General features: G+C 45.9%; 1 protein-coding gene across 7 annotated transcripts; it reads left to right on the forward strand.

The window, feature by feature from the left end:
- The first annotated feature begins 4,546 nt into the window (after nt 1-4,546).
- On the forward strand, nt 4,547-27,376 carry LOC307072021 (muscleblind-like protein 2a). Of its 7 annotated transcripts, none has more exons than XM_079731172.1 (10): nt 4,547-4,813; nt 7,974-8,647; nt 13,914-14,078; nt 14,350-14,559; nt 17,394-17,651; nt 19,195-19,248; nt 19,629-19,779; nt 20,374-20,409; nt 21,420-21,511; nt 23,666-27,376. In XM_079731172.1, the coding sequence occupies exons 2-10, from the start codon at nt 8,474-8,476 to the stop codon at nt 23,678-23,680; spliced, it is 1,155 nt and encodes a 384-aa protein (XP_079587298.1). In that variant the 5' UTR covers nt 4,547-4,813; nt 7,974-8,473; the 3' UTR covers nt 23,681-27,376. The 7 variants fall into 7 exon arrangements, with proteins under 7 accessions (XP_079587298.1, XP_079587297.1, XP_079587299.1 ...); XM_079731171.1 differs by lacking the exon at nt 4,547-4,813 and adding an exon at nt 6,282-6,395; XM_079731173.1 differs by lacking the exons at nt 4,547-4,813; nt 21,420-21,511 and adding an exon at nt 6,282-6,395.
- The last annotated feature ends 125 nt before the right edge of the window (nt 27,377-27,501 follow it).

A 27,501-nucleotide genomic window follows, 5' to 3' on the forward strand; every position in this document is an offset into this window, starting at 1 on the left:
CTCACACTCTTATTGGTTGCACATTCACTGTGGATTTGTGGATGTCTGGACGATGTTTCTGTTGCAGTATGTGGAGACAGATGGTTCCCACTTGAAAATGTAATGAAAAAAAATGACCAAAAAAAATATATTGTTGCATGTCACGTGTCCACATTATACTTAGAATTGGGGAGGAACTTCTAGAAGAAACGAGCAGAGCCAAACTTAATCGATATGAAAACGTATATGCTATCCTGCTTTGTCGACGTAATCCTCCATGCTCATCATATTTGATTTGTTCGGGGAATACCTTCAACGTTGTATCATTTTCTTTGTTCATGTCTTTGTTTTTCAATTTTAACTAAATGATATCGCTGTGCAGTAAGTGATTCCGCTGAGGCGTATGCTTCTGCCAATAAGCTTACTACAATTAAATCACGACGTGTAGCCCTCCCCGCCACAAACACATATTGACCAATTAGAGACAGTATCTAACTTTCTAACGGTTTTCACATTTCCTATTGGTTCGGACTTCCTGTCAGTCAACCACAGAGACCCAGAGAAGATCAGCAATCTCCCATTCGCCAGAATGTTTTAGGTAAGACGTAGCCTACAATGATAGGAGGTGTTCATGTACCGTGACTAAGACAAGTCATGTTTATTTATGTAGCCCTTTAACACAGTTACGGACTCCACAGACTTCACGAGCGCACATTCAGATGAGATCTGACAACCCGAAGCTTCCCATAAACCCTTTGAGGAGCCAACCTTGAGGAGAAACTCAAACCACACACCGTCTCACCGGCTGGGAGTGCAATCATTCTCAGATAGGCAAACCAAAAAAATAACATATATCAATGATAACTCCTTGGCTTAAGTGGTTCAAGAATAAAGTGTTGTTTTTTTTAGCTCTATACAAGCAGACACGAGGCACTTGAACGCACAAAAGCTGATGAAATGATATCGCTGTGTTTCCGCCCGGCGGTCTGACTGTGAATGAGGCCGTCGGCATTCCGGCGGCGTAGCACTTCGGCCGTCACGCTCCCTGCTCCGACATGTGGGCTGAGCCCGCTGCTAAGCCCACTGTGGACGGCCGCGGCTCTAGCGCCAGAGGAGACTCCGGTCCACAAACAGACGCCATCAAAGCAAATGGACGAATAATGCAACGTTTCTGTCCCCTCGGCGGTCTGATCGCCTCCAGCCCTCCAGCTATGCGGTGCATGCCAATTCATAAACACTACTGTTGCTGTCTTGATATGCCTCTCCCCCCGGCCCCCTATGTCCATTCGAGATGTACGATTATCAAATTAAACGCTCAATAAATGTTTGCTGCTATTTTTTTTTAAGAATAAATTATTATGTTTAAACTCTAATTGCGATGGCATTTTCCATTATTGTTCTTATGGTTTACTTCTGAGAGATATAACAAGTCATCTTCTTAAGTCTGCTTATTATTGTCATTTGCACTTCATTTAAAATTGCAGGTTGAGATTTATTGTTTAATTAAAGTCTTACTTTAATTACGTCTGTGTGTGTGTGTGTGGGGGGGGGTCATGTGAGTGTGTGTGTGTTTCTGTAAAACGTTAGCCTATTTAGATGAACGACAACAGAGCTCATTGCAGAACAGTAAAAATATGATAGGTAATTATATGTGTATGTTGGGTTATTGGTAATAGGAAGTTCATTATCATGAGCACAGATATCCATATGATAAAAGGGGAAAGGGTAAACTATCAACTTCCATTAGAGGGTTTCATTAAAATAATTGCCAAGCTATAATTGCATTAATAACATGAGGATTGTAAGCCAGTTTAAAGTTAATTAACATTCTAATTATAACTCAAACTAGTGTGGATTTAAAAGTCACGTTTGTGTGTTTGTGTGTGTGTGTGTGTGTGTGTGTGTGTGTGTGTGTGTGTGTGTGTGTGTGTGTGTGCACGTGTGTGTGCATTTGTGAGTGTCTGTGCGTCTGCATGTTGATAATGTATGCACATGAAAAACTTGGATGCATATTATTAATAAATTGGATTTGAAAATGTACATTTAGTACAACTGCATTAAACATATCAAAACATTCAGTTTAGAGGGATTCAACATCTCCACAGTGAAGATACAATGCTCTTTGGAGCAAGAAATTGGTCTTCTTGGCACGAATGAGCAATTCTAAAAATCCGCATATGTACTTTGCATATGCCTTTTTTCTTGGCAAAGAAAATGTTTTTAGGAAATACACTTTCAGCCGTTCAGAAGAATTTGAATTCTGCGACACAGCATAATTAAAAGGTTAGAATGGTCATGGGTTCAGCGCTACGAAAACCATTAATTTGGTATTATTATTCCTTGCGGTGATTTCATATTAAGCTGTAATGAACGAGCTCGATGAACGATTCCACCGCTGCCCAAGTCATCGGACCATGTTGTAAATTGAGACAGAAGCTGTCTCGAGAAGCTTTCAACGTGTAGGCCTACGTGCGGTGCCCGTCCCGTGATAGTGCTATTGAAGCTCTCGCGAAATGTTATCAACGCGTGCGAGTGATAGTGTATGACTTATGGACTCACCGCGCTTTCTGAGAGTCATCTGCAGCCACTGGAAAAGCACTCAGTAAATCTGCACATAAGTGAGGGGGTGGGTGTTTGTTCAATTTAAAATAATGGTACTGCTGACACCCAAGTGGTGGTTAGAGAGAGCTATCGAGTCAGAGTATGCATGCTGCTCGTAATGATGATGAAACGATGAAGATGATGGTGCGGGTGATGAAGTGATCGCAAGAGCTGCTGCCGAAGAGCGTGTCGTACATAACCTCAGAAATAAACTTCTGAACTGTTTTTATTTTACTTCTTCTTATTATCATTATCATTATGGTATATTTTTTAAACAAGCAGAAGTATAAAAATAATCACAATAATCATTATTGGGCCACTACAATTCTTATATGAACATTCCTCTTTAACACCATTTTACAAAAGACTAGGAGGTCATGCGTGTGAGTGTGTGTACGTGTACGTGCGTGTGTGTGTGTGTGTGTGTGTGTGTGTGTGCGTGTGTGTGTGTGTGTGTGTGTGTGTGTGTGTGTGTGTGTGTGTGTGTGTGTGTGTGTGTGTGTGTGTGTGTGTGTGTGTGTGTCTGTGTGTGTGTTGGCGTATGTGCGTGTGTGTAGCCATGACCTTGGTTCAATGGTCATCATTTCCATGATATATGTTTTGAAAGCATACTTTTTAATGTCTGGGCTGATCGTAGGCCTATAATTGCAATAGCTGGCCATTCCTGGTCCTTTGGCTCCTTCTGGTGGGATTGTTATGTAAAGACGGGTAGCTTACACTGCGCATGACAGTAGAAACCGAAGTCTGGTGGGGGTTTTGTAGTTTTTCTGTCAAGCGTGTTTGTAGGGAATATATAGGGGAATACTGACATCTATTGGCCATAAATAAGAACTGCCTTCCTTATAGCTTAATTCAAACTCACTCCAATCTTTCTACTGTCGATTTCTGTCATGATTTGTTCAACGTCTCCTTTTGTAAAAACAGTTAGACACCAACGTATTGCATGGTTCAGATCCTAATCTGAACAGACGTCTGGATGTGTGTTACATTTGTAGAGATTGACCACCTGTCCTATTATGACTCAAATACAGCATAACATTTATAGGAACACAACCAAGGGTTATTCACATTGTACTTCTATGTACTAAGAGTCACCTTTTCAACTATCTCCCTCTTTCTGCTTCTTATTTGGTTAAATTAATGATGAATAACTGTTATCAATGAAAGTCAAATGTAAAGCACAGCTCACATAGAGTTATTTATTATTAAGAATGTAGTAGTAATAATAATAATAATAATAATAATAATAATAATAATAATAATAATAATAATAATAATGTTCAAAATAATTTGATTAACCTACATCTTAATTTTGAATTTACAATCCTGTATTCCAATTATTTTATTTTATGTTCTATTTAATTGTTTTAGAATTTATTTGCATGTGCCAGCATTTATCCACGTTTATGTCACCTTTAACCTGAGCCTTTAAAATAATAAATAAAGAAACGAATGATAAAAACATCAGCAGGATGCATGTTACAAAAACATGGACATGATATCATTTAGTATTTATTCCCGGCCTTCTCTCAGTATAAATGCTTTTATTCCTCGCCTTATTTAACACTCGACGGCTCGTTATGAACATATTGACATCTGTTAAACACACTAACGCAGGGGGGAAACCTTTCACTGCTGTTTCCCTGGTAACAAGCAAAACCTTGCCTTCCTCGAGCCTCCAGGCATTCTCCCGGAACGTACCATGTCCCGTTATAGGGGTGATTCGTGGCTTCTGTTTACCGACGCGCCTTCGTCAAGCCGTAAACATTAAACTTCGACAACAATCAAGCTAAAAATATCCGCACAACGTTTAATATTCACCGCATCGACGTCCAGCCTCATATTTCAAACGCTACACTTGAGTACATTTTATACCGTACACGCTGACACCCCTCGTCGGCTCCCACTGGCGGCCGTACAGTAAGCTGTCAGAAGCTTGTTGCTTAAATCTGTGCAGTGCCACAAAGTACGAACCGAGTTCGTCCGCCCGGGCCCCGCTTCGCCTCCGCCGTCCGACGCGCTAATGTTACTGCGGTCGACGTGTTGAGAAAACAGTTCCCGGCTGAGATGGACCGTTGATCCGAGCCCTTCCACCCACCCACTTGACGTCTCGTTTCCCCCCCAGACTCCATGGTGCTACCGGGCCGTCTGTTGGTGTCCTCCTGGCCGGTGCGTGACTGCTGTAGCCCGGGGAGCGGTTCCTCTTCTCCGCGGTCGTGGTGATGATGATGAGGTAAGCAGTTGTGCTGCCCCGGTGCTGCTAGCATGCTCTGTCCGCCACCTAGCCAGCCGAGGTTATGTGCGGTGGGACGTGCGGATGACAGTGTATTTCCACAGCTTTTCCCAACAGCCATTAATTCTGCCCCTCACGACTGATGGCTGTCCTCCACGACATGTCACCCTGGAGCTAATACTGCTAAGCGGACCTCTTCCGAGGCGAGCCCCGGACGAGCCTCTGGGGCTACATGCTATGTGGTGTCACTGTGCTGGATCATGGTCTTTGCAGAGCTAGCTTTCGCGTTTCTGGAGGTTTTTAGGAAAGGCCCGCTGGTCCGATTTTGTGTTGTCATGGCTGTTGGGAAACGCAGCGCTGGCCTCGGCTGGAGGGAGTTAGACCTGATGTTAGACACGATGTTAGACGTGATGTTAGACACGATGCATGGGCTGGTTCTGCTGCGGTCACAAGTTCGGTTTGGTCTGCACACTGGTGGTCTGGTAATGTGTTATCTGTTTTAAAAAAGGCTAGGCCACATGGGGACACGGCTTAACTAAGTAAACACATATTCTGCAGCCGAACTGCTGTACGACGATTATAATAGATAAATAAATGTTGACAGAAAATTGACCTAGAAAAAAATCAATTACACAGATGTGTCATCCGTGCAGGAACATATGTAGGGCATGCGAGAGCGTTCATGATTGGGTTGTGAAAGTGGTGCAATAGTTTTATCAAATTGTGAAAGGACTACATTCTGATTTGTACTAATAAATAGACTCGGATCTAATAAGAAAACATGCATAAGAAACATCAGCTTTAATGTTCACCACATCATTCTAATTCATCTGCCATCTGCTTTTTTATCAAGGTCTGAGTCTAGAATATTCCACTGTTCCTGATATGTCTGCTCTAAAGGGATGCACACTTAAACATTAGATCATCTGATAATCCCAACTACACCTGACATAATTCCTTATCTCTTTAAAAGAGTGACCAGCAAGCAGAAGGTTGGATTTAATATGCAGTCTCCAACGGATGGCGAAAACTGAGCTAAACTGGCCGTCAGACAAGGAGACCTGGAGTCTGTTGAATTCAGATGTCAATTCAGTTAACAGCTTAATGGAAAATTGAATTCGGTCGAACCCAAAAAGTGAAAGGTAACTGATACGCCCCCTAAGTAGGTACAGATCATATTACTTACTTTCAGATTCTTGTTGGTATGTGCAGAGGCTAATTATATATTTGCTCAAACCAACACATTTGTTCAAACCAAGGTGCGGTCATTAAGTATGATTGTTATGATAACGCTCCACGTTCCAATAAGCCTATACTCAAAAGACCTTGCATGTTAAGGTTCAGTTAGGACAGGCTGCTGAAAGACTGTCAGTGTGGAATGGTCTCCCAGATTTGCAGTCTGCCTCTGATTTCCCATTGGCCTGCTCCAGACGTGGGAGGGCCTTAAGGGAGGCGGGCAGACAGGCAGGAAGGGGTCGGCTGGAAATGTTTCTGCCTATGGTTTCTGCTAGACAGTTGAGCAGACGCTACTTTTCCTTTACGGTCCGTGGAACTAAGCCGCTGTGGGGGCAGTGGGAATAAGGTAAATATGCTCTTGTTTGGATCAACGGCGCACTGGGAAGGGACTGGGTAACTACCCACAACACGTTGGCTGAGATTCCAGAGGAACGTGCAGCATTTGAGTGGGTAGTTTCCCTTGCTCCGTTTCCTGACTTGTGCCCAAAGGAATTTGCTTTATAATGCTTTTAAATACCATGCCTTAAAAGCTGAGAGGAGGTTATGGCTCTGGACGTATGTTAAGTGAAGGGGGGAGTGGAAGCAGGGTTCGAGTTGCTGAAGGTCCTAAGTTAAAGAGTTCTCCTTTTGTATGAACGCTTTCATTTTGGAGAAGTGAACTCTTTTTTTTTCTTTCTGCCTGCGCTGCGACTTCCTGTGTGTTCCAATACTAAGTGTGTGTGTGTCCTGTTCCCAGGTCACCCGAGTCCATAGCTCGTAGCAGTGATTCCCTTGTTTGGTAGGCCTGGGCTATATAGGCTCGGTAGATACTGGTCGCTTAACCATTAAGCAGGGGGTGTGCTTGTGGAGTCCACATGTGGTATTGACATGATCTTTCTATTGCATACGTTATTCACGTGGTATAGCACACATTAGAGCCCTTTTACTATACGTGTGCATAGGGTGGCTTCTTGTGTTGTCTGACATGTTTAAATACAAACCCGGTGGTTCTGTTTGAATATTTAATACATTCTTACTCTTAGACAATGCGTTTATGCAATGTATTCTCCCGTTTTCGTGCCATGCTGAGATTCAATCCGAATGAGAAGCATGTCACGAGTGTATTCCTCTGCCGTGGCACAGTAAAGGTGACCCAGTTAAATTGAGTCCATCAGAGATGTTCCAGAGCGAAATGTAGGCTAATCAACTACCCAATCAAACCCTGTGTGGTGGCAGCGGGGCCGATGTGGCCAGTTCACAGCCATGAAGAGACTCAGATGGCCATGTTTCTTTGACGAAAAGCAGTGAATGCGACTAGAGGCGTATTTAGATTGGCTTTTGAACAGACAACGGAGTAATTTCGTAATTTCAACCATGCACCTTTTGTAGCATAGAGGCCATTGGGCTTATCCTGCAAACACTTCCCTTCCGAAACTCTTTACAATAAACGGATCATCTGTTGCCTGATTGGCTCTTTGATGACATTGTTCTTTGCTTCCTGTTATACCCAAACCCACTGCTGTAGCCGCTACCAGCCCCGGGCCCCTTGTCTGGCCCACAGAGGAGTGTTACACGCAGGCCTGTCTAGAAGTGGCTGGGGCCACATGGCAGTCAATGGGGAACAGGCTCTGTTCAGGCTGTACTGCTTTACCTGATCTCGGTGTAACCTATTAAACCGTCAAACACAGAGACGTAGAAGGAAGTTGTAGAGGGGAAGAAACGATGAGTAGCAGACCTCAGGTCACCCTGACGTAACCCCATGGTTCTGTCAAAGTTATGTTGAAGTGTGACTCACACGAAGGAAGGCCGTGACTTTAGCAATGTACTCAATATAGTACCCACTAGTTTTGCATGATGCATTGTCCTTCTAGCACGTACTGTATACATTATGGAAGTAAGGTAATTACGGGGAACTAACAATTATGTTTCTATCTTTCTTTTTCAGATCAACAGAAAGTGCCTTTGACGAGACCTCCCCTACTTGAAGCCGTATCGCGTCAAACACCTGTACCCCCTTTAAGGCTTCCTGCTCCGCTGTACCTCACCTGCAAACCGTCTGATTCACCGGCCAATACATTCACAGATTTGCGCATTAGGTTTTTCGAGGAGAGGGAGGAAACTTTTACAACGGACAGGTTTCTGCAGATGTTGCCATGAGGTCTTCTTGCCTGTCCTTTGACCGGGCGATGTAGAGGACTTCACACTTGAATGTATTGTAGAACCAGCTACGTTGGTTTTTCCTTGTATGGCTGTTAACTTTTCCACATTTTGTGTTTTTTTTTTTGCCTTGATACTCGATCGGCTTATGGACGACAACTCATTTTGTTTCAATTTATTTTCTTTTTAACAATGAGGGACATCTCCGCGTAGGTAGATTGTTTTATTTCTCAGCACGTGTGACGTCAGGTTTTAACGCCTCCAAAAAGATAACCCCGATATCTGGCCATGGCTTTGAATATGTCCTCGATAAGAGACACAAAATGGCTAACTCTGGAAGTGTGCCGGCAGTTCCAGAGAGGAACTTGTTCACGTAGTGACGAGGAATGCAAATTTGCACATCCACCAAAGAGCTGCCAAGTGGAAAATGGGAGAGTTATTGCCTGCTTTGACTCTCTGAAGGTAAGGGATCTTACTCACTATTTCTGTACTCGCACGAAATAAACAAAGCATAACACTAACCGAGCAATCATTTATCAACCCTTAGAGTTATATCATTTTAAAACTAGGCCTATGTTGTTATTATTACTATGGATTGTTATTATTATGGAGTGTTTTTTGGTTGGTCAAAGCCACATTAGGGTCGAAATGCAGCACTTGCTCAGTCGAGTTACATCACATTTATTCCGTTAGTTCAACAGCTTTTTTGACAAATGGCCACAGCTGTTCCTCACTGCGGCGTCTCCTTACCTAGCATAGCAACATAGCATCACCCTCTGGCTAATTTGCATTTAGACTCGCCGTCATTTAGTGTAAAACATCCTCCCGGATCAGACATCTTGATCAAACCTCAGAACGACAGCGTCAGATCTGCTCCGGGCGTAACCAACGGATCACAGCTCAGAGGGTGGTGGTGGGGGGCCCCTGGCTCTCCTGATGGGAGAAGTGAAAGGAGCCCGCCCGGACTGATACCTGATTATCAGACACACCATGGGCCTTGCCCAGTGTCACACGGTTGCCACCGCTTCCCCCTAACAGGGCTGCTATTGACTCACTCTTCCCCATGGGTCCAAATGGGTCCACAACACACACCGCTCATGTGTTTTCCTGTACAATGTGACCAGAGTCATGCCTCCGAGTGTGTGTTCTCCTCTCAGGGGGGGGAGGCTCTGCTCTTTTAAACAGCTGTGCTTAAGCGTATTCCTCACTCGTCTATTCTGCGCTCATTTAGGTGTTAGCCCTGATTTGCTTATTGGCTTTGTCGTTTTCACTTTTAAAATAATGCACGGTGGGCACCCACCACCACCCGTGACAAACAGGATTAAAATGCTCACATGCATAAACCCACGCCACGGATGGTGAAATTCACACTGCATCGCCAAGAACGTTATGTCACTGTACTCGGGTAATACGAGGCCGTCGCTCAACTCATCAAGCCCGAATATGAATTGCGGTGTTCATTCGGTAGCTTATTTTGCGGAGGGAAAGGTTGAGAATAACAACAACTATATTGGGCCTGGATTCACAGGGCAGCAATGAAAGAGATTGGATGGCAAATCTGCATTTGCTGCAGTCATGTGATGCTGTCACAGCTCTCTCCCCCGATGAATAGCTTGTTGTCTGAGAGGGCATTTCGAATGTGGCTGTCTCTCTCCGGCCCCGTCAGAGTGCTGTCAGCCCGTCTCCTTCCCCCATGCGGGGCAAACGCCATCGCTAGACCTTCACCCCCCTCCCAGGGCCTTCTCATCCCCCGACAGAAAGCCTGGGCTGGGTTGCTTCAAATGTGGGATATTAGGGAGAGGGGGAGTGCAGGGCTTCTAAGCATGCTTTGGAGGAGCAATATCCGTTGCAGCTGCGTGTTTTGGTTATTGCCTTGTCAAAAAACGATTTATTCCCCCTGTCTTTGCTGTTGGTGTTCCTGTCATGTTATTCTCCTCGCTCCGGGAGACTGGTACCTGCCGTACACGGCCCACAGAGGCAGTAAGAGAGACGGTAATTGCTCTGCGATAGAACCGGGATAGCGCTATAATTCTCGAGCCACTCTCTCCGCCTCGACAGACCTTGATGATCAATGCATGAGCCTCTCGTAACTACAATGATGCACACGCCGTCTCAGATAAGGCCCACATATCGTCACATCTGTATGCTTAGCGCTCACTCCCACTAGAGCACACACACACCAAGAAACTGCAGTGTTTGTGTTTGGCCGCATACCGGGAGTCCATTGGCTCATCCCGGGCGGCCTGTAAACAGCGAGCAGCGGTGGGTGGAGTGGTCAGCAGGCGGGGGCTTCGCTGATTCACCAATTACCGACAACATTCCTCCCCGGGCCTGATTCGGTGCACATGGTTCTGCATGGTAACTGGTATCTTGTGACCAGCACACATGATGCCCGCTGGGTGTTCTCTCCCGCCTTTACCACAGTGGGAATATCATTCTATTATTTTGAACCACGGAGACGCCACTGCTGTGTCACGGCTAAAGACGAATCTGCTGTGATTTTTTTTATGGGCTGTGTTATTATGTCGTACTACTGTGATTATCTAGTGTACTTCCTACTATTATATCTTGTGAGCTCTTCTCTCTCAGCCCCTTTTATTGTGACCCACACTTTGCAGTGCTGAAGCCTAGTGACTGCTTTTCTTAGAATATCTGCATACACTGCAAGATCTCTGGCTCAGCATAGGCTCCCGAGGTGCGCACAGAACAGCTTACCTCCACTGCTCTCCTGCTGTAGCATCCCTATGCATCCAGACATACCTGCCAGCCTGTGTAGCTAAATAAAACCTAAATAAGCTGCCGATCCCAGGAGATTGGTGTGGGTCTGTTGATAGAATATTCTCATGAATTTTAATGATTGTTGACTGTCGTGTGTGTAAAACATTGTCACCATTGTCTTTAACCAGTTTTATGTTTAAACTGTCAACACCAACTATGGCTACAATGAGGGCAATAACCTCAAAAGAATAAGGAGCATTGTTTCCACCATATCTGCTGGTGGATTTGCTTCAATAAAGAATAAAACAAGGTTCATATTCATGAGGGAGCGACCCACCCAATCAGGAGGAGTTGCTATATTTTCAAATTTTGTTGCAATGCGTCACATGGCTTCGAGAACACGTTAATACATAATTGACTCAAACATGTTTCCGACATTATTGAGAAACCAGTATTGATACACAATCCCGCCCTATTCATTCACCACTCCCTTTTTCTTGTCAGGCCAAAACTAGCTGGCACAAGTACGAATGGAGGATGAACAGGGCGAGTATTGAACGCTGAGCAGACCTGAAAGGCCTTGGAACAGAGGATATTTGCTGATCAATGAGAATCCTTTAACCGGCATGCAGAAAACTCAGGACTGGGTCGTGTGTGAATGTTGGACTTTGTGCCCCAGACGCCCGGCCTGTACAGAAACTCAGATAAAGGATCCGGCTTCTGATTCGTCTGGACGAGCACACACGTTCTTCTGGCTTGTTACTCTTGTATGTCACTGGCCAACCAACGCAGACCACTGCATTCCGGTATTGCCGAATGCTAAATCCCCCGCTGATATTTGGAAGCATCCATTAGAATGCATTACAGAGCTATTTATAGGCCTACTTTATTTAGATGCAGCCCTGGAATCTTATTAGACTAAAGTATCTTATGGAGCCTCATGTTAGCCAATAATCCATTATTCTTGTGATGTGGGATGCAATGATTGGTTGGTATGATGGCACAGTCCTGCTGGAAGCATGCGTTGTGTACTTACAAGAGTGTCCCCTGAGTTTTGTTTACATAACCAAACAAGCTTGTATATACACGCATACGTATGCATGCATAAATACAAAGAGTGGTAGTTTAGATTATAAATTGCAAAGCGCTGTTGGTTCAACTGAAGGTGACCTTTACAGCGAGGTCGGGCATCCTGGTAAAGCAGCAATACCTGACCACAATAACCCATTCATGATACATGACAAATTGATGGACTAGCCGTATTTCTAGCCAATAAAGACGTCTTGGCTTTCTATGCAATGCACATAATGAGAAGAGAATAAGGGGTACACTGAGCGAATGGAAAATAAAAGGTATTATGGAAAATATGACCTCTTTCCCATACTCCTCTCGGGGCTTAGAGATGGGTTTTAGCTGAGGAGCCTAGGGTCGAATGAAATGAAATGAAATAAGGGATTTGTGTAAAAGTCTGCAAAACGCCCCAAATTATTCTTGAGTAAAGGAGTCTGAAAATGAAAACCACTGTGAGCCTGGTTATGTCCCTGACGAGGCCCACAGTGGTCCTGTGTTCGTGGGCGTTCTTTACATTGCATCGTTGTCTTCATCGGGAAAACCGACGAGCACATGATGAATTTGACTCTGTGGAAAAAAACAAAAAACACATTTAAATCGATGCGCCTTTAGTGACATCCTTTTGTTTGTGAACAAGGCCAAACTGTGTGTGAGTAAACAGCTGCTCCAGCGTCTCTGACTGAGGCCTGACTGGAGGGCTTTGTGTCATTAAAGGAGGAATAGTGTCCTATTTATGAGGAAAAGTAAATTACCCGGCGTCGGGAGTTAAACAGAATGACATAAGTGTTCCAAAGGGAACACTTAAATTAGGGGGGACTAAATGCACACATGGGAAATGCATGATGGGTACGCTGCCATGAGAGCGGGCTACGGGAGTGCGCGTGGAAACGGGCGCGTGTCACTCATTAAACATTACCATCGGACACGGTGATGAGAATGTATCAGAGATAAGAGTATTAGATGGCCTGTTTCTATTACTGCTCTGTGTTAGATGTGGGCGTGTGTGTGAATGATGGCTGGTTTAAGCAGCCTCACCTGGTATAAGCAGCCTCACCTGGTTCTTAAACCAGCCATCATCCACACACATTCTTACACGTCTGAAATAGAGATCGGTATCAGAGCTAGAGTTATTCTGTAGGTTTCCCAGACCCTGCAGTGCAGTGTTACTGTATCTCCATACTTGCAGCTCACACAGGCAAAATGAAGGACCGTCTTAGTATGTCATATAATGTTACACAAACTCTGGCAGGAAGTAGATTGACATGCATCCCCAGGAGGGTGGGGGTATTATTAGTTAGAAATGAGTTCTGGCCTGACCGTATCAAAGGATTTGCTTATTTGCATATTTAGGACAGAGGGGGCTTATCTATGATTAGTCTTGTTCGCTTGCTTGATGGACAGGAGTGACAACAATCGGCTTATTGCCAAGTGTGATGAGGGGATAAATAGCTTGTTAATATCCAGGCTAGCAGGGCATCGGAGATGTCTTAATATCTGTTGGAGCAACAGTAACCGCCTGGTGATGAGAAGTTACAACTATGGAGCGGGAAAACTGTTAACCCAAAACGATGATGACATGTTTCAGCTTGAACTCAATTAGTAATAAACTGCACCCTGTCCTCTCTCTCTTTGTTTGAGAGAGGCAGAGATAGAGAGGGAGGCAGAGAGGGAGAGAGAGAGAGCGAGAGGCAGAGAGAGAGAGAGAACTAACTACCTATATAGCAGGTATGTGTGTGCCCATGCTTCACAACTTAACAAGCTAGCCATAGGCAATATATAATATTCTGAGGTATTTATTAAAGTGGTATTCATCACTAAAGAATGTATAAAACACTAGCAATACTAAATCGCACACTACTCCTGCTGATGACCAAATGCTAGCGTTCCTTCCATATATTCATCTCTTCTAATCTCCACGCCCCCCCCCCCCCCCCCCTAGGGTCGCTGCTTAAGAGAAAACTGCAAGTATCTCCATCCACCATCGCACTTAAAAACACAGCTGGAGATCAACGGACGCAACAACCTGATCCAGCAGAAGACCGCGGCGGCCATGTTGGCCCAGCAGATGCAGTTCATGATCCCAGGAACCAGCATGCAGGCCATGGTAAGAGCAGGTCCCCACCCGCCACACGTTGATCTCAGCCAACTGGGCGAGGTGACTCACTGCTCAACTGCCTTCTTGACCCTGGTCGCCCCGCCTATCACAAAAAATATGAATCCCTTGTTTTATTTTTTTAAACCATTTTATTGATCCTTTTTATGGATTCGGGTGAGTCCCTTTGAGGTTGTGCGCCTCTTTAACAGGAGAGCCCTTATTGGGCCGAGGTGACGGCGGTGAACCCCGACAGCTGCTAACACCCTGCTCCCCTCAACAGCCCACGTTCTCCATGGCCCAGGGGCTGGGTCCGAGCCCCGGCCTGAGCTACAGCCCCTACCTGACGCCCATGAGCCACGGCATGGGCCTGATGTCCGCCGAGATGCTCCCCAGCAACCAGATGCTGGTGTCGGGGAGCCCCACGGTCGCGGTGCAGAGCCAGAGCGCCTCGACCTCCCCCTCACAGAAGCAGCGCTCGGACAAGTTGGAGGTACAGCCCGGCCCGGGGAGCGGGATGACGTCATCTCGATTTCTGTTTTATTGTCTCCATTCTGCAGCTTCCACTGCGGGATTTCGGTTGCGTCTGGATGAAAAGGACGTGTGTTAACAACCGTCAACCACACGCACAGAAGCCGTGTTCGAAATCGTTCCCTATCGCGGGTATAGTGCACTGTATAGGGTGCTCGCCATTTTGTGGCGGTGTTCGGATTCTCAGTGGTTAATTTCATGCACTATATAGTGGACTTAAAATACCCAAAATGTTAGTGAACATACGATGTTCCCTACATGTTACTCCCGTATACCACAATGCAATGCGGTCGTGTTTTTCCGGAGGAGAAGAAGAAGCTGAATAACCGCGAAAACTAATACATTTAATGATGGAGTGTCCGGCTTTCGTTTAGAAATGTCAACAATTTATTTGGGATTTAAGATAGAAACATTTAACATTCAAAATTAATTTAAAAAAAAACTTGATCAAGGAAATGATCATTCAAAATAAATAAAACCTCCAGCTTCCCTCGTGAGTGCCCGGTTTGTTTACATGATGTGGGCGCGTCTGTCTGCGTCACACAAATACCCGGCGCATTTACTGACGCAAATGACGTTTGGAAATGTTCAGCGTAGGGTCCGAATTCTCGTTTGTTTGTTCCCTACATAGTGCACTATATCATGAACACTATATAGGGAATAGGGAGTGAGTGAATAGGGAACGATTTCGAACACAGCTAGAGTGTGTGCGGTTGACGGCTGGTTGAAGCAGCCTCACCTGGCCCGAGCCAGGCTGATTAGCCTCTGGGGCTAGGTGAGGCTGCACACCTGTGGTGCGTCTGCTAATCAAGGAGCACAGGCCAAACGTGGGCTGTCTCCCAAACGACTGCTGCAGTGGCCTACTGCGTTCAAGGCAACTCAGAACTCTGAAATTCGGTCGTCGTTTCAGTGCTCTTACTTGTCCAACTTGACGTCAGTAATAATAGCCAACCTTAAGACTTCATCGTGAAGGGGAAAGTCATTATTATAAGTGTTTGACGTTTTGACACATATGCAATAAGTGTTTATCGTTAAAACTTGGCTCTGAATATAGCGAAAGCAATCATCAACATCTATTTTTATGGATTAAATTAGCTTGCCAGTTGGTCTCCTGTGTTATTCATTTACCTCCAAAAGATGCACAGATGCATTTTGTAATTGTCAAAGAACCACAATATGCCGAACTTCATTTGGCAGACCACAGCCTCCAAAGTGCACATATGGTGCGTTTTAGTATTCTCTGCGAACCGACTCAGACCTTGGATGTGACGTCACGCCCACCCTTCAATCGTTTTATTATGTTTCGCTCGGTCGTTGGAGGAAAACATGGACGCCACCCGGAAAGCTGTTGTCGCGGAGTACCAGGTGCTCCAAAATAGGCCATAGGCAGAGATACGGACGCAGTAAGGTATTGCAGTAATACGAGTGATTGAAATTGCCATTTAAACCACCAAAGCAGTCCAAGCACAATGAAAACAGTTCATACTTCACACTCGGCGCAGCCTTCTTAAATTCTGTCTCGGAATTTTGCTCGGCCTCCTCTGAGTTCATCCGAGCAAGCAAGTTTGCCGTCCGAGAAAAAGGGGCGTGTTCATGCGTGTTGCTAGGCAACATCCTCGGACCTCCGAGACGGATGGATAATAAAACGCATCAAAAGACAAGAAAGTCGGAAGGCAGCGGCCCTCCATTTGGGACACCGCTCAGGGCTGCGGTTGAACGGTCTTTGAGCTGAGAAAGGTTCCTAACAGGGTGTAATGACCCACAAGTGGCTAAGTGGCAGCCATGATAGGAGCTGTTTGAATTCCCTAAAAGCTAAGGAAAGGTGCTTCAGTGCTTCCTTTCTTATCTCCTTTAGCGTAGGGTACACTGGACAATCCTCTGTGAAAGGAGAGAGTGCCGTCCTACCATTCCTTGCCCAGTAACAATTAAAGCGATCCGGCACCATTTGGCCATTCACGACAGCGAATGATCAACCTGACCGACAATTATTTATCATACTAATTAGGGCTCATGTCGATACCTGAGTGGACAGGAGGGGGAGGGTGTGAATCCATTAATAATGTAGCAACCATTTTGTTTTCCTTTTGTGACTGGTTCCTTTTTTTATTTTGATTCTAACCTTGGTAAGGAAGTTGAAATGACACAGTAAGAACGCACGGTGCAAGTATCTAAGAGCCCTTTTTAGTCGCATTTTCATTCGCTTCACCACAGCAGACCCACGTCCATAACATCCACCGGTGCATCATGACGTAGCCTAGTGAAGGGGCAGTCGGATTATCATGTCTCTTCCAAAGCCCTTATGAACTGTCCTTCACGTCTTTCCTTGACCTAGTGACGTTATCGATCGAGGTCAAGGAAGAGTGGTTAGGAAAGGACATAAGGCGTGCTTCCTTAGGCCATCAGACCTTGGCCCAGCCATCAGCACACCAGCCGTAGCTACCATGGGGTATCGGTTTGAAGTGCGGCGGAGAATGTATGGTCTATGAGTCGTAGAATCGTGAGAAAAGTATGCACAGCGCGGCGATGTTTCAGGTGGATCGTAAACGACGCCCTCGTGCTTTGACTCGGTTGACGTGCAGAGTGCACCGGTGTGTACATCTCTGGTGCAACAGCTGCCGCTTGTTTAGGCAAAGGATAACATCTCCCTTTGCATCTCCATCCCTCAAGCGTTTTCAGATCCCCGTTTTCAGATCCTCCTTTTGCGACCTAAACAATGCGTGTGAACAATGACCGCAGGCCCACCCCCCCCCCCCCCCCCTCGTGACGTGGTGTGACCTCTGCCCCCCCCCTCCCCAGGTGTGCCGAGAGTTCCAGCGGGGGAACTGTGCGCGGGGCGAGACGGACTGCCGCTTCGCCCACCCGGGCGACAGCCCCATGATCGACACCAGCGACAACACGGTCACCGTGTGCATGGACTACATCAAGAGCCGCTGCTCCCGGGAGAAGTGCAAGTATTTCCACCCCCCTGCACACTTACAGGCCAAAATCAAGTCTGGCCAGCAGCAGGTCAACCAGGCGGCGGTGGTGGCGCAGGCGGCGGCCGTGGCGGCCATGGTAAGACGGACACACTCACCTGTACCCGTACCTGTACTCTGTACTGTAGACCTGTCCTAGGTGGAGCTTTGGCAGTAAATGTCTCCCTGGTGCTTGCTGACGGACCACGGTGTCGTGTCCGCCCCCTGACGTCCCCATAGAATGTGGAGCACTGCTGTAGTGTCTATCGCTATTAACACGGCTTGGTAACGTCCCTGTGACCTGTCACCCTCGACTAATCACCCCTAGCTCGGTCGCCTGTCGTGACCTATAATAACAGAGTATAATAACATAGAGTATACATCATCACTGATATTAAAGGCCTCTGCGCTGCCGGGGCGATTTACGTACGATTCTTAGATTACTGCTGTGATCTTATGGGCTGGGGTTGCTGGTCCAACACCCGGTAGTTAATTAACCAGCCTGGGCCTGTAGTTAACGGAAAAATAGCCCTGAAAGCAGGTTCATGCCCGCGTTGAACCAGACTGAACCAGCTGGCCGTTTCTCCCTATTCGACAGGTACGGGTAAGGGTAATCATTTAGTGCTCGTTTAAAATGTCCCAAACTTAATTATGCCACAGGCCCCGTTTATCATGATACATTTACCTTTTCCCATTGCACCCATGCTCTCTGAAAGCTATCCTCTAGCTAGCTTGTTATCCATCGGCAACAAGCTGTTTTCACCCAGAAGCCGTAACTTTCATAGACGCCTTGCATGTCCATGGACTGCATTAATAGCCACCATTTTACATCGTTGTTATATCCCACAACTCTATTCGTACCCTTGGCTTTGTTTTAATCCCTCATTTACATTGTCTCACCCTTTTTATTTATTGTTTTGCATGATCCCCAGCCTATAACAACAGGTTTTCGCTTCTCTGTCTTATAGTAATATAATAATACCCATAATAATACCTATATTACACACCATAGTCGTAGGGTATGGACCGATTGGCCACTGTAACAGAGCTCCACATTCTGTGCTTTGGGATCAGGGATGATTACACCTCCCTGGTCGGTTAGCCTGTTCATCAGGTAGCTCCCTTATTAAAACCAAGCTGTTTATGTCGAATAACATGCTTACCTTACAATATTACCACTGTGTTACAATACATTTTGACAATGCATATATATATATATCACTGATGTTATACCTGTCTTAGCATTGCTGTAGAAGAGCCAGTTATTTTTTTATTATGATTAACAACAACTGATCAACTAATGTTAATGCCATTCAATGATAGCACCGATCAGACTGCCTTTAACATAGCCTACCCTCTGTAGTCCTAGCATTGTTCTAGCGATGAATAGCCAGCCCAGACTGTTCCTAGATCAGCCGTTAGACTGTAGTGAGCGCCGTGAGTCGGCCACGTTACTGTGCATGCATATTTACGTGGTACACCACAATCAGATTTGTTTTGTTTTGTTTTTTTTTCCTTCTCACCTATCCTCCACAATGCAATGCTGTCCCCCATGATGCACCTCTGCTTGCTGTTACCTGTATGTTAATACGCTTGACTCCCATTGGCCCACTGCCATCATGTGCTCGCTGCCTGCTATTAAGACTCAGTCGACTGCCAAAGCAATGAAGCGACCCCTCGAGGCTACGTTAGACCTGGTACTTTGACCTTTTTGCTTTGCATGGAGCTAGGATTATACTGTGATAACGTATGATTTGGTTACGTTGGGTGAACCCCCTTCCTAGAACTCATCTATTTGTGTATTTGTGCATAATATCATAATCACCTTTAGGCCTATTATTTACTGCCTATGATTTGATTACCTTTAAATGTACTTGGTTAAAGTGTTGTAATTGTTGTTTCTGTTACTCCTTGTAATACGGTCACCCATTGCTATCCTTAGCCTATAGTCGTACTATTCTCTTATCCCACGGGGACCCATGTGTAGTGTGTAAACGATAGCATGCATGCAGCTCTGCTAGTGGTGCAGAACCGCGCACGGCGCCCCCACTGAGTGCCACTGTGTGTCTCTCGCCAGGCCTTCCCCCACAGCATGCTGCACACCCTACCAAAGAGACAAGCTCTGGAGAAGAGCAACGGGGCCAGCCACCTCCTCAACCCCAGCTTCTTGCACTATCAGCAGGCCCTGGCCAACGCGCACCTCCAACAGCCCGCCTACTTCCCCACAGGTGAGGCCAGCCCGCGCCCTCAACGGAGCTCTCTGTAGGCCTGCCTGTCACGGTGTAGCCTGTGAATAATAAGGGCTTGTTGCTGAGTGCTAACCCATGATAGGTAGCAGGATTTCCCCGGCAATAACTCTTGGCTTATCAGGATGTCAGCGGCCCTTTTTATAAAAGGGGGCATGTGTTTTCAATCCTCGATCTCGACTCTTCACCTCGTAGGAAGACATGAGCCGTGAAATCCACACGTAAAGCCCTCTCTGTCAACACAGAATTCCTGCTGCTTCGAGTCCTCAACAACACTAGATAAACTGGCCCTGCCACTGACCCCTCACCCCTGCTCACTCGTAGAGGCTGCAGCCAGGGATTCTGCAGCGCTGTATCCCAGCATGCCAGTTCCTTTTTGTATTGACATACTGCACCCCTCACCCCTCTTCAATTACACTGTGGCGCTTCAGTGCTGGGCGCTATTGCGCAGTCGGCGTTTTGATTTTAGCCGGAGAAACTTGAGCCACTCTCACTCCGTATGCCAGTGTTGTGTGTTCACCATGCTTGACGGATGCGTCCGGACCTAACCTGTGTTCTCATCACGCCATCTCACAGGGTCTGTGTTTTGCATGGCTCCTGCTACCAGTGTTGGTAGGTCCCCTGCACTTTTGTCTCCTCTCTGTTCTAACATGTCTGGAAGTGAGTGTTAGAGTTGCATGCGTGGATTCTCTCCTTCCGCTGATTTTAAAAATGTCAATGTATTGTTGTTGTGCCTTACGAGCCTAGCAGTGATGTACACAAGGGGTGTGTTCCAAGGGGGAATAGGCAATGACTGAGAGAGGTGTAGGTTTAATATCACAACACGATGCATGTGTATGTTGTAGAAATACAAGGGACAACGTTTAACAGTTGACTTTGAACCCCTTTTATTCTAAAGCAGTAAATATGATAACATGTTAAACTGTTTCCATATGTCTCACCTCTATAACCTCTTAAAAAAATAACATCTTTAGACGTTCTGAATGTGAGGATCATTCCAGTCTGAAGGAATAGATTCAGTTCTCAAAAAAAAAAGTGAAGACACTAAATAATATAAAAAAATATGAACATCCATGACCTTATAGCTACCGTATAAGCTCCATATGTAGCTGGTGTTAGCTGTGAAGTTGAGCTGTTCTATCCTCCGCGGTGTGCCGTCATCTCTATAGGCTACTCCTCTACGCCGCCACGCCTTAATGCCCTGTGGCTTTGCTGCGTGTGTGTGTGCGTGAGCCAGTGTGCGTGTGCCAACGTGTGTGTGTGTGTGTGTACATGTGTGTGTCTGCGCCTGTGTATGTGAGTGTGTTTGTGTGTGTGTGTGTGCGCGTGTGTGTACATATGTGTATCTGCACCTGTGTGTTTGTGTGTGTGTGTACATATGTCTATCTGCGCCTGTGTGTGTGTGCGTGTGCGTGCGCCCCTATGTGATTGAATGTGTGTGTGTGTGTGTGCGTGTGTGCGATCGCATGCCACCTGCTGGTTCCGACCGGAAGCGACCGGCCCGCCGCTATAGCGCCGCTCTTGTGTTTCGTAAGCGTGGGACGCTGAGAGCGCCGTCCCTATGGTTACCGTAACGCTGCCCCTCCCTCTCCATTGCTTCCATGGTGCCCCTCCCCCGACAGTCCCCATGATGTACAGTGCTGCTCCTGCTACTGTCTCTGCAGCCAGCGCCCCCACCTCCAGCCCCTACGCAGCGGCAGCATCGGCCAATCAGGTTTGCTCTTTTTTTTTTTTTTTTTTTTTTAAGCTTCCTCTCCATGAATCCTTGGACTCTAAATAAGTGCTCTTCATTAAGTCAGGGAGGGGGGGGGGGGTACCTAATTCAGGCCTCCTCCTCCTCCTCCTCCTCCTCCTCCTTTCTAATTTGCATTTAGTATTTTAGTGTGGTTGTTTTGTGGCCGGCAGCACTTATTTACAGATCTATCATCTGCATAGAGTCGTTGTGATTTGCAATCCTTTTTTTTGTTTTGTTTTGTTGTGGTGCATGGTTTCTGCTTTCTCTTTGGTTCATACGGTAGCGTTCCTCCTTCTACACGGAGTCAGGACTCTGCTTTGGTCAGGAGAGGGAAGTGTGCGTCTGTCAGTAGGGTTAGATGTATGTCGGGCCATGGCTCACAACTCTGACTCCTTATATTTATATGACATTTATATTTGGGTTTTTCTTTCATGCCACTAATATATCACTATATCTTATTGTTTGCTACTATGTGTTTATTGTTTATAATGTTGTGTTTTGATCGTTGAACGTATTGATTTATGAATGCACTGGCTAACTGCTAGATCACCACGGTAACGAGGGATCGTCTGAATGGAATGGAAAAATAAATGAATAATTAAAAAAGGAATTAAATCAAGTGATAAGGCTGATTCAGGATAAGAGGCTGCAACATAGATTACCAACAATAATAATAAACTTAAAATAAAAAATTGGGTCATTTAATTTAATTCAATTTCAAATGATAAAAATGGAGCAGAGGCGACAGCTCAGGGAGAATAGCTTGTGATAAACTCACAAAACAACACAACACACGACACAACAGCCGGCCCACACTCCAGCCCTGTTGCTCAGCCAGCCCTCGGACTACAACTCCCACAATGCCCCTGGTTGGCTGCCCCTCCCCCCTCATGCCACAGGCGTGGGCGGGAGGACCGGGCGTGGCTCCAAACGACAACAATGGGAGGCGAGGCGCGCCGTATCCACGACACAAAACAACACCCAGGAGGGTTCCCATGGCGATGCGTGGCCGCGGCTCCGGGCGGAGCCCAGAGAGGCAGCTGTAGTGCAGGAGCGCACTCCGCACACACTCCCGCACTCTGACGCACAACAGGCACAACAACAAATCAGTGCCTGTAGCCGGGCAGCAGTTGAGGAGTTTAGACGCGCACACACACACACACACACACACACACACACACACACACACACACAGTGACCACGCTGTGACCCGGCTGTCAGCGGGGACAGACTCAGGCTGCTCCAATCCCCGGTCAGGCTCAGTGTGAGTCCGCCGGGCCAGACGGGCTGAGCAGCAGAACCAGACAGTGGTCCAGAACCAGACAGCGGTCCAGAACCAGACAGTGGTTCTGAGTGTCTCTGGCCAGCAGCGACCGCGGGTCACAGCAGATCTGAGACCAGCGGTCAGACTGATCTGAGACCAGCGATCAGACTGATCTGGGACCAGCAGTCAGACTGATCTGGGACCAGCAGTCAGACTGATCTGGGACCAGTAGTCAGACTGATCTGGGACCAGCAGTCAGACTGATCTGGGACCAGTAGTCAGACTGATCTGGGACCAGCGGTCAGAATGATAGTAGACAATAACAAACACTCATAACAACAAACGTTGCGAAGGAAAGCTACTTTTTCTGTAGGTTGAGATTAGCCTCTACCTGCTCTGACCTAACCCCTATAGAACAAAACAACATTAACAACAAAGGGGTCTTGACCCCTGACCATAACCCCTATAGAACACAACAACAATAACAACAAAGGGGCCTTCACCCTAATACTAGAGAGACTAACTGTGATTCTTTTATCGGTGGTGTTTGATAAAAGCCTCTTCTGTGTGACGTTATGTAAAGTGCGCACTGCCCACTCCACCAATCCTTCAAAATGACCCGATTTACCAACGAAAATAGCATTACATTTGTAAAGATCATTAGTTATTAATTAATCTGTAAAGAAAACAGCCCTTCCTGGGTACAGCCTCTCGTGACAGAAAATAGAAACTGGATACGTAGCCGTTAACAGCGTTACTCTGATGACCTGGTGACCTCTTCATGTGTGACATCATGATCATATCGGCATGGTAACCTGACCGCCTGTGTGCTCGGCCCCATCGAGTGACGTGTGTTTACCCTCCAACAGATCATCCTCAAGTAACGCGCTGGGGGCCAAGCGAGTGCCAAGCAGCCCTGGAGCCCCTCTGTAAATACCACGAGCACCCCCCACACACACCACAGGCTGCACGCTGACACCTGGTCACCACGACGACCGCCCTGACGACCGCCACGCTCACCGCCCCGCAGGCTGCACGCTGACCCCTGGTCACCACGACGACCGCCCCGACGACCGCCCCGACGACCACACGCTGACCCCTGGTCACCACGACGACCGCCCCGACGACTACACGCTGACCCCTGGTCACCACGACGACCGCCCGGACGACCGCCCCGACGACCACACGCTGACCCCTGGTCACCACGACGACCGCCCCCCTGACGACCGCCCCGATGACCGCCCTGACGACCGCCCCGACGACCACTCACTGACCCCTGGTCACCACGACGACCGCCCTGACGACCGCCCCTGACGACTGCCCTGACGACCGCCTGGTGCGTCCTCAGCTGTACGAGGAACAGCTGAACCCCCGCGGTAACGCCCCGGTGTCCGGGTGTGTGTCATGTACCCGTACTAACGGAAACCATATTGATATTTCTCTTGTTTTTTTAATATATTTTAGTGTCAAATGCAAAAAAAACTAAAAAGGTGTCTCATGCTTACAACTGTTTCTTTCTGACAGACTGTCCACTAGGATGTTTTGGGTTTGGTGCACACGAAAAAAAAAAAGGGTGAAATTTTTAGAGAAAAGTTGAAACATAATTCAGATTGTTATCCCCAGAGTGTAAAGCCTACATGCTCTCGAACATTTTCCTCATGGCTTTTTATCCCCATGAATGCCCCCTGAGGCAGGCCCATGTTCTGTTCTTCTTCTGACGCGCTGCTCGCACAACAACAGCATCAGTGCTCCACCTGCTGGCGTGCCTTGGCCTTGCATACGTGTCTGTTCAGAGGCGAATAGATAGACCTGTTGAACTATTTAATCCGCTTCCCAGCAATAAGACATGGCAGTTAAGTTAAGAGTCAATTCAAAACATATACTAAGCAACACCTGTGGCAATAGCCCTAGATTGTGTCGCCGCATAGACCGATAGACGGACCGTTTCCCGACGTACGAGTGTGGTCGGAGAACCCTTAATGTAATCACAAGTGGTATTGAGATTTAGTTAAAGTAGACCTACGTTCATGTTTGGCTGGCTAGTGTGCTTTTACTCGCTACGTAACTGAGTTGATTGTTCCTTTAGTTTTTCCTTTGAATGTTAGAAGTGCCTAAAGAAACGTGTGTGTATAAACGAAGAAGAGTTTGGAAAACGACGAGAACATCACTAACAGTGCTATTCCTTTAATCACACTCACAGCTGAGGCACAACCAGAACGACATTAATGTAAGGCTTACTCTGTGTGTTAGGACGCTCTGTTAAGCCGCTTCGATTTTGTGGTTTTTACTGTATTGCGATAATTTAGTTGCTACTATCAAGTCTCAAGTCAAGATTTATATAATGCACACACATACATACACACCGTTTATTTGTCAAATAGAAGTATAGAAAATTGGCCATCCTTCTCACATTATGCAATTTAAGGTTCCTAGATGTCAAGTGTATATGGGGAGGGGTTGACCTCGCTAATCATGGTCTGGTTGATAAGAGTTTAAACGAACACAACGAAACACGCTTTATTACTCTTTAGTATGTATACATTTTATGGTTTTATTTTCTCTTGTTTGTGTTTTACCTTTGCTATTTATTTCCTCCACGATGTATTTGCCTGGTGACATTAAATTAGTTCCATTTAAAAAAAGAAACATCCCAAGAGGTGGTGTGCAAGGACTGAGAGTAGACCCCTAAAGAGCCTGTGAACCCGGAACCCGAAGCTGTGGGGAGCTCTGTCTGGGCAGCTGTTTACTGCGGCCTCCCAGAGAAAGTTAAACTTCCCGGACACACACAGTGTAACGCCACGGTGTGTGTGGACGGTGAGGCTCCGTGTGAGCAGCGAGGTTTTCGGTGTCTGCGTCCGAGTGAGGGTTAGGCCTCCCAGACACTTGGAGTGTATCGCTGCGGATTGAATATACAACATCGCTCATTATAAAGTTAAGCATAAAAAAGTTGGCGCGGGGTCGTAACCATGGGGATAACACCCCCCCCCCCCTTTCCGAAAACTCTCAGCCCAAAACTAATTTGGTAAAACCTCCCAAAGTGTTGGGGTCCCATCTGAGGCGGCGGCCTCACTGTCTCTCTAAACACTCCGTCCTAGACGGGTTTGGTTCTCGAGGACACACGGACGGTTCTTCGACGGCAGTGCTCTCCCTTTCCACCTGTTTTTATTTGTCCCTTCCAGTTGTGTTCTAAAGTGAATGTAAGTTATTACATGGACCTCCGCTGCAGGGGCCTCGAGGGGCCCCCCAGGGGCCCTGTCCTGTTACGCCGGCCTGCGGAAGGCGTTTTGTTCAGGGATGTTAAAACAATGGCGAGAGAGAGGCTCATTCTAGGCGCTGCCTTGTCTAGCCTACACAGGACAACACACCTCGTATGAGCCAGGCCATAATTATATAGCTTTTATTATATATATATGTATGAAAATTGTATTATATAGGTCACATTTTATAAAATAAAAACGAGAAAAAAAAATGCATTATAACGTGGTATACTATAACTATAACTGCTACATTTGTTGGAAAGATACAATGTTGAAAACTGTATTTTTGTAGATGACCTATTTAGATTTGTTTTTTGGTTTCTTTACATCCGCGTTTGTTAGATTGTACTGACAGTTTGATTTTCTCATTTAATGGCAAATTTAACCTGTACATTTTTTCAACTTATAGGTTTTGGTATATTAATTCTTGTTTAATGAATCGTTTTGTCAGCGTATTATAGGCTTGCAAAGAAAAAAAAACATTTCATCAATATAATTGAAATCCACACACAACGTGTCCACAAATTGGTTTGCGCTTCGGTTGCTGTTTAAGAATTGCACTTTGTTCCTACAATTTATTATTTTGTTTTTTTTTCAAATTGCTAATTTTCTTTTTAATGTTTTTATGTGTTTGGACAATTTTTACCTAATTTATTTCAACTGGATGTTCATTTTACTTTTAGGCAGATTGCTTGAATGTCATACAGCTAGATGTGCACGCGCGTCATTTCAGAGTTGAAATCACCCTTAAGTCATCCAAGAGGTATGGACACGACACACAGAATGTTTGCTCTTTTACAAACCAGATAGAAACATTATTTTCAAGCACTTTCTGAGCAGTTGGAGAACTGTCTAGACAAGTTCTTCATGAACTCTGCCTTACCGCTGACCCACCCGCGTCGCGTTCATAGACTTGTTTTTTCTAGCATGGTAAAGTAAAATAAGAAACTTAACACACATATAGTCTGTAAAATCATCACAAGAGTATTCAGTTTGAGGACAAAATGGGGGTAAAAATATACAAAAGAGACTCTTACTGATGTTGCTGGGCCTAGAGGAAGTGGCGGGAGATGGATTGCTCTGATGAAAGTCTGTAAACTCTTTTGGATGACGATGTTGTGCCAGTTACCCGTGGTTCCATCTGTCGTTCTATAGACTGGGCCTTAGTATAATGTTTTACTTTTGAATTGGTTTATGTGACACTCTTAAATATTTGTGTATAATTATGTTTTTATGTTTGTGAATAGTTTTGTTCAAGTAAATCAAAAACTGTGTAAAACCTAATCTTAAAAATTATAATAAAATTAAGTACTATGCTTTAAACCGTGTTTGTGTGTGTCTGTCTACTGTACTTCCATTATTGCACCACATGCACTGCACTGCACTTTTCTCCAGTGGTCCTAATTCTGTTGTTTATTTTTAGACCCAGATTTATCTATTAAAGTGTA

This window comes from Pollachius pollachius (assembly GCF_949987615.1).
Source record: "Pollachius pollachius genome assembly, chromosome: 3".
In the NCBI taxonomy this organism is placed as follows: domain Eukaryota; kingdom Metazoa; phylum Chordata; class Actinopteri; order Gadiformes; family Gadidae; genus Pollachius; species Pollachius pollachius.

What these genes read in the sequence shown, in the direction of transcription:
- LOC307072021 (XM_079731172.1), top strand. Translation starts at nt 8,474, where the DNA reads ATGGCTTTGAATATGTCCTCGATAAGAGACACAAAATGGCTAACTCTG. An exon ending in GAACCAGCATGCAGGCCATG is followed by an intron (nt 14,079 to 14,349) that starts GTAAGAGCAGGT and finishes TCCCCTCAACAG; the next exon opens with CCCACGTTCTCCATGGCCCA. An exon ending in GGCTCCTGCTACCAGTGTTG is followed by an intron (nt 20,410 to 21,419) that starts GTAGGTCCCCTG and finishes CTCCCCCGACAG; the next exon opens with TCCCCATGATGTACAGTGCT.